Source organism: Zea mays, chromosome 3, assembly GCF_902167145.1.
Source record: "Zea mays cultivar B73 chromosome 3, Zm-B73-REFERENCE-NAM-5.0, whole genome shotgun sequence".
In the NCBI taxonomy this organism is placed as follows: Eukaryota; Viridiplantae; Streptophyta; class Magnoliopsida; order Poales; family Poaceae; genus Zea; species Zea mays.
In genome coordinates, this window is record NC_050098.1 from 204,065,219 (window position 1) to 204,072,287 (window position 7,069).

Genomic DNA, 7,069 nt, shown 5'->3' on the forward strand with positions numbered 1-7,069 from the left:
ATACTAGTACTTTTTCTTCAATGGCGGGAGGTGAATCATGAGATGAGACGACGGGATGAGGGAGGGACGGAGGCGCTCGGGCGTCTGGGCGAGAAAATAGTGACGCCACGAGAGGTGGGCCAAGGGATGAAGGGGGATCGGCAATCTCCTATTTAATTTTGAATAGTTAGGGATTGTATCTGCCTCAATTCCCTCTAATCTCCTGACTTCCAAACACTCTAATCTCCTGGCTTCCAAACAACACATGTTAATCACGAACCTGCAGCTGCAAAATGGAGGGACGTTTCAAGAGCATAATTGGAGTTTGCGGATAAAGATTGCACCCACCAGATTCAGAACAGGATGTATTGATGCACGTACAACGTGACAGATAAATGGAACCACCAGCGTGACAGGTTACCAGTCCACCAAACCAGAGATTTATCTTGCATATGATACAGCTGCATGCACATCGGGGAGATGCTTGCTTGCTATTTTCAAGATACACCTATATTACAACAACAAAAGTTACCACAGAAAATAGAACTGCAGTATTGACATCCTTTGTTTCAGAGATGTTTCCTGTAGATTGGACCAGTTCCAATTAAAAGAAGATGGGAGGGTCATGCTAATAGAGTAGACCCAATAACCATAACTGGAACTGTTAGAATTTGAAGGCCAAATATGCCATAAATCGAATATGTGTTCATCTTCTCATGTCCCATCAGCTGAGTTCCAATAAAAGTCACTTCTTTCAGTGGAGTAACCATACGGCAGATGAGGCCCATAAACGACACTACCATTCAAATATGTCATCTGGTCCACTTGTGACCCTGGCTGATAAGCATTTGGAACATTGGCTTGAGCTGTGGTGTTTGGAACTGAATAGATGTTAGTATCGACATCTGTCGGGTTAGCATGTTGCCTGCCCCGGGCCGTCCGTTTGTTGTCTACAGGACTGTCTGCACTGAGTCTAACCATTTGCTGCTGAATTTCATTCAGTGGATTACAGGCTAATTTGGATTTCACAATCTTCTTTGCATCTGAAGACTTGAACTCAAGCCGATATAAGGCAAAAGCATCGCACTCATTGATCTCATATTCGTAGAGGTGCCATTCGTAGCTGTTGGATGGCTGTGGATCCATGTAATAGGACCTCTTCAGACCCCCAAAGTCCTTCATCGCCTGCTTCCTAGATTCATGCCAACCACGGCCGCCGTAATCTGGCAAGGACCGCTGCTTCCGATTTCCACTAACAAATGCCCTCCTTGGTTTGTCAAAAAACAACCATTCTCTGATAGACTCACCTTCAAAGATGTAAAGATCGAACAGTTCTGCAATGATGCAGAATGGCTAAACGTTAGTAAAAACGTACACCAGTACCATGTGAAGGCACAAGTCACTAAGGAAAAGCTTACCAGGTGCATTCCACGGAGACTTTGCAGTGGCAGCTCCTTCACAGATAGGGATCCCAACATTTTTTCCTTGGATTTTTGCACTAAGAGCAGCAAACAGGGGGCCATCTTTCAGATCAATGCCTCTTGGACGGATCACAGGCATTGTGCCTGGAGGGCCCTCTTCCTGCACAGCCAAATCAGCATGATACATGCTGCAATAATCATGCCATCTTTCTGATCCAACAGCAGGCCTGGGGCAGTCCCAGAGAGCGCATTTTGGCTTCAGGAATGCAGAAGGTGCCGAAGTCATTGTTGTGAACAAATCTGTCATGTGCAGTAAAACACCCCCAGCATTCTGTCCACAGTAACTCATGTCAATGTACACATTAGGGGCTAACTCTTGCGGCAAATTTAACTGTGGATATTCCAGCTGAACGATCCCTTCCAGGTTATTAAGGACATCCAGATTAGACCCGGAAAGGTCTATCTTGTAATCATCATCATAAAGAAAATCTTCAACCGTAAGTTCCTGGTTCACATAGTACATGTGCAAGAAGTAAGATGAGAACTTGTTAAAATTGGCAGAAAGATGAAGTCACTCAACGTGCCAATTACAAGCATGACGGTGAATTAACAAAATCCTTCATTAAAAAGTGCCAATTATATGCATGCTAGAATTACTTATAAAGCAGTACATACTACATAGCATCTAAAATGTTGCAATATCTTAGGACTAAAGAATTAGTACTTAAACGCTAGGAGGTAAATAAGGGAGCTAAACAACAGGAAGCAGAAAATCAAAATGGGTGCTATACTAACCTACCGAGACAGAGCAAAACATCCTTGTACACCACTGGAAAGCAGAAGGTTGTTGTTTTCTTCTAAATTGCATTGTATAGAGACAGTTCACGTTAGTAAAACAGAGAGGCCCCCGCGTCGCCGTCCCACACGGGGCGACTCGGGCGGCAACCCTAGCTGCCGCACCCTCTCCCGCTTCCTCCCCTCTCCCGCTGCGCCGCGGCCGGAGCAGGCCGCTGACAGGGCTGTGCGGCCGGCCAGGAAGTTGGCGGCGGGGCTCGCGGCTGCAGAGGCGTTTCCGCGGAGAAGCTCGGCTGGGGCGGATCCGTGGGGTGGAGTTCGCTACGACGGTCGAGGTGCTCGGCGCTGGCATGATTGTCGAGGGCCGCGAGGTGCTCGGCACAGGTGCGCGGCTGCTGGGGTCTGACGTGGCTGAGCGGTGCTAGCCCTCGGCGTCGACGCCTCGATGTTGCTCGTGGCTAGCCGGTTTCAGTCTGAGCAGTGGTAGTTCCACGGGGTGGAGCTCGGCTGGGTGCAGTTTCCGTGGGGTTATGTGTTTGGCAGGCCTGCCTCGAGCAGGGCACGGTCGTCGACGCTCGGGGAGGGGCCGAACATCGTGGGAGGAGAGGAGGCGTCTAGTGGCCCGATGGGGTACGCCGGCAGGGCCCTCCTCTCCTTTTGGTGGCTTGGCAACGTGGGGTGGTGTGGGCCGACGGGTATCGCCTCTGGGGGGCTCGACGTGGCCGCCTGGCCGTCTTCCGCGGCGCCGGTCAGTGTCCCGGGCTGGCACAGGGTGGTGGCGGCGGCAGAATGCCTGACGACTGCTGGCATCGGTGGCCACGTGTGCTAGGGCCAATGGCGACTGCCAGCATCGGCTCTGGCGCGCGTCAGTGTGACGCACGCGGCAAGGTGTTGCCCGGTTCCGTGTGCCCAGCTGGAGGGGGTGGCGGCCAACGCAGCTTTGCGGCTGCTGCGGCAACGGCGTGTCGTTGCCCCTAGAAGGGTTTGTACGGGATGTCAGGGCAGCGGCGACAACGGGGGTTGCATGCTTTGTCCTAGGTCTTGGTCTGGCGATGTGCTGGAGGACTTCTTGGATGAAAGCCTCGGCGACGGTGACGCTCGTGGGTGTCGCTTCCCCTATTGAGGACGTCGCATTCCCCAGCACTGTCTTCCATGGGCAAAAGCCTGGTCCATCTTGCGATGGTGGCGTCCTAGACGTCACTCCCTTCCTAAAGGCATTGCTATTGAAGTTCGTCTCGGCCACGGCTTCGCCTTCGGTTTTTGCTTTTGTTTCTCGACGTCTAGTATGCGGGTGGAGGTGGGGTTTTGCCACGTAAAGTCGAAGGTCAGGGGATGTGGCTCGGCAACGCTGACATGAGACGAAACTCCCCCTTCTTTGCGGGCTGGATTGTTTCGGAGGTTGGGCAAATGCAGGGGACGAGGCAAAGGATCAAGCTCGTTGGTGAAGAATCAGAGTTGCCTCGCGTGGGGTGTGTTGAGGCTTGGCAACGACGGCGCACCGCAATCTTCATCCTTCTATGTCGGTGTTTGGGTGTAGGCGGCGTTGAGTTCCTTTGGCCATGTGCGGCCCGTCTTGCGGAGTCGGAGATGTCCGTCCCTTGTGTTGAGCTCGACAACGATGACTCTGGATGGGTTTTGTGTGGGGGCTACCGTTGTCTGGGTTGTTCGTGCGCTCTGTGTAGGTTTCGGGCCCGATTTTCCTTAAAACTGGGTCAATTCTATTCTTCTTAAAAAGCCTTAGAAATATGTTGACCCTTGACATTTTCAAAATCCATTGCATGCTGCTTATACTTGTTACTATTGACCTCTTGCCTAAAACAATGAAACTATAAGCTCAAATATATCTATCTTATATTTCTAGTTCTCTAGAAACTGCAAAGCTTTCTATACTTGTGTCAGCATTAGAATCATTATTCACTAATATACTTAGTCAACGCATTATATAGAAAATGTTCGATGGGAAAAAGTAGGCCTCTACCACCTTTCATTACGTAGTATTACATTAATATATTGTTATGGCTTAGTAAAATCATGCAACTATGACTCTGCTAGTGACTTAAGAACTTGACACATATCAGTTAGGGAAAAAAGACTACTCAACTCCAATTCTACCATAGACCTGTGATGATCCTGGCTACTAATCAATCTAGTTTGGTCCTCACCCCCCCCAACCATGTCAGGTCCTCATGTTCTTTGTCAACCTCACAGCCCTGAAGAGGTCCTCTCATTGTTTATAACCTCCTAGTCCAGCTGGCATTGCTACAGGAATTCATTGTTGAGACCCCACAAAGCACAAAGTAAACAGAGTTTGCTCAAATTATTCATATCAAGAATTTCTACTAACAAAGGTATGCATTCCTACCATAAGAAGAGCTCTAGAACAAGAGGTGAACAGGCGCCTTCCCCTAGGCATTTACTTCGTTAATCTAATGATGGTGGTAAAATCCACATGCTTGTCTCAAATTTAGTTTTTTACAAACTAAATTATTAAACCTGTGTCTTAGCAGACTTGCACTCAGCCCCTTAACTGGTATTAAATTAACAGGGCTAGTCCCTTTCATTCAAGATCTACAAACTACTCTTCTACGCTCCTACAAAATCAAAAGGCAAATGTCATATGAAAACACGACACGTCCCACAAATTATCATATGCATAGATCACTCTCCCAAATATCCTCTCAAGTTTTAAGGTGACAAAGGATCATGATGAATTCACCGGAGACACATCCTTTCCTCAATTTTCTTCACTGTACTTCAGCTATTTTGTTTCCATATAGCTTAAGTTTCAACAATCCTGCTAGGCCCACACAATTATATTGAGCTTTGTAGCCACACATCGCAAAGCTAAGAAACAAGGTGCGTAGAGTATGAAAGATGTAAGCAAGGTGACAAAGCAAGAGAAACCAACCACCTACCACAAAATGCTGGAGTCATTAACAGTGTCACATTTCAGTGATATTTATAGAGGAAATCCTAAAATATTTGACTTAACCGTGTAACAAGTAATATTTCACTGTAACTTAAAAACTAGTGCAAGGTTAAACTTTTCCTCTAAAGTATAGTATGTTCAAATGTCTTAAAGTTATCAATAAACTATATATTATTATATTTCATAGACCATAGTTCATTGAACATATTACATCTTTATCTGTTTTCCTTGTGTAAGATTGAGTACATGATGATTATTGGGGAAAAAGTAACTAAACAAGTATAGATTGGCTAAAGGAGGAGTGGATGGAATTATGTAGCTCTGGAGATGCATGTTGTTCATGGTGGGATGGAAAGCAGAGATTTATAACCACAAACCTCTACTCGGCAATGAATAAGATCTAACGAATGATCCCATCAACTTGAAGTTGAACTCCATCTGTACAGGATCCAAATCAGAACAGTAGCATTCACGGGACCATAGGTATTAGGTAGAACAAGCCTCCATAAAGTGAATGCGATGATACACATACACCAGACAGACTTGAACTATTCTCACGAACTGTAACCTTCCTTAATTTATTGAAAAAGCCTGGATCAATATGCAATCCAGGGAAAACTTCCATCCAAATCCAAAACTTAAATAACTTTTGTTTCCCATTGTGTTCGTGTTGGAGAACAGGAGAAGCCTTCACATTGTCTTGAAAACAGAACAGAGGCTATGTCCAGTAAATTTATCCCCAAAGACGCAGAAACTGCCAGCAGAGATTTTAATGAGGGATAGGTTGCTTTGTAGATCACACCAACCCAAACTAAACAATGAGTCAGATCACAGTAACATCTGTGCAGACTGCAGACTAGATAAATCTATTAGATCATTTGAGGACTCTACAAGAGTGACACACGATCACACTCGGCCACAAATCCTAGTATCTGCGTACTAGATAAATCTTATTTACATAACTCGGCCTGCCAGCCACTTCATTAAGATAAGAAAAAATGTTCGAACTTGCGACAAGTAGTAGTAAGAACCTGATCATGGAACACCGCAGACGCGGTAGCAGCACCATTAAGCAGAACTCCCTGACTCAGCGGCTGCGGCTTCTCCACAGCGACGTCAACTGCTTCCTCGCGTGGCTCCCTCTTCATGTCCTGGCAGACCTGCGCGTGCCCCTGGTTCTGGTTAGCTGGGGGCGGAGGCTGCTGCTGCTGCTCGACCATCTTGCTCGTGGCGTCGTCCTCCTCCTCGGCCGCCGCCAATTGCAGCATACGAAGAGTATCCGAAGGTGGATCCGACAGTTCCCTGGCGTTGCCCTGCCGTCAACCACAGTCCACAGTCAACGGACAAAACATCAGCCGCGCCACAAAAAAGGATGGAGTTGGAATGTGCGAAGGAAGCAAAAGGAACGGCACCTGGAGCGAGGAGGCCGGGGACGGAGCGCTGAGCTCGGAGCGCCACTCGCGCAGCATCTGTTGGAGCTGCGCCTCGAGGATGGCGGCGTCGGTGGGGCGTGAGTCCTTGCGCGCGGACTGCAGGCCCGAGAAGACCTCCTGGAGGTCGTCGACGCGGGTCATGGCGCGGGCGCGGAACTGCTGGTGCCGCGAACCCGCCCGCGACGATGGCACCTTCCCCATCGCCGCCGTGATCGGTGCTCGGGTGGAAGTGGAATGGAATGGATGGGGGGTCGTGGTCTCGTGGACTCGTGGTTGTTTTCCTTTCCTCCTCTCGCGCGCCGTCCTCTCCTCTGTTTCGCAAGCGAGATGCTCTAGCTCTGCGAGTTTTCTGGCTGCCACTTTGTTGGGTCGGGGTCGGCGGCCTTGGGAAAAGCGACGGCCGCGGCAAAAAGGAAGCGGGCGACGCCGGGCCCAGCACGCGGATCAGGGCATCGGACTAGTGATGGCAATTTTACTCGCGGGGTCGGGTATCGACGGATATCTAACCTGTC

The 7,069-nt window shown here is 48.7% G+C and overlaps 1 protein-coding gene across 1 annotated transcript; it reads right to left on the bottom strand.

The window, feature by feature from the left end:
- Positions 1 to 333: 333 nt before the first annotated feature.
- On the bottom strand, positions 334 to 6,861 carry LOC100280171 (Transcription factor VOZ1). Its single transcript, NM_001153103.1, has 4 exons — positions 6,537 to 6,861; positions 6,156 to 6,437; positions 1,398 to 1,905; positions 334 to 1,313 (listed from the first exon to the last, which is right to left on the bottom strand). The coding sequence occupies exons 1-4, from the start codon at positions 6,756 to 6,758 to the stop codon at positions 694 to 696; spliced, it is 1,632 nt and encodes a 543-aa protein (NP_001146575.1). The 5' UTR covers positions 6,759 to 6,861; the 3' UTR covers positions 334 to 693.
- Positions 6,862 to 7,069: the final 208 nt, after the last annotated feature.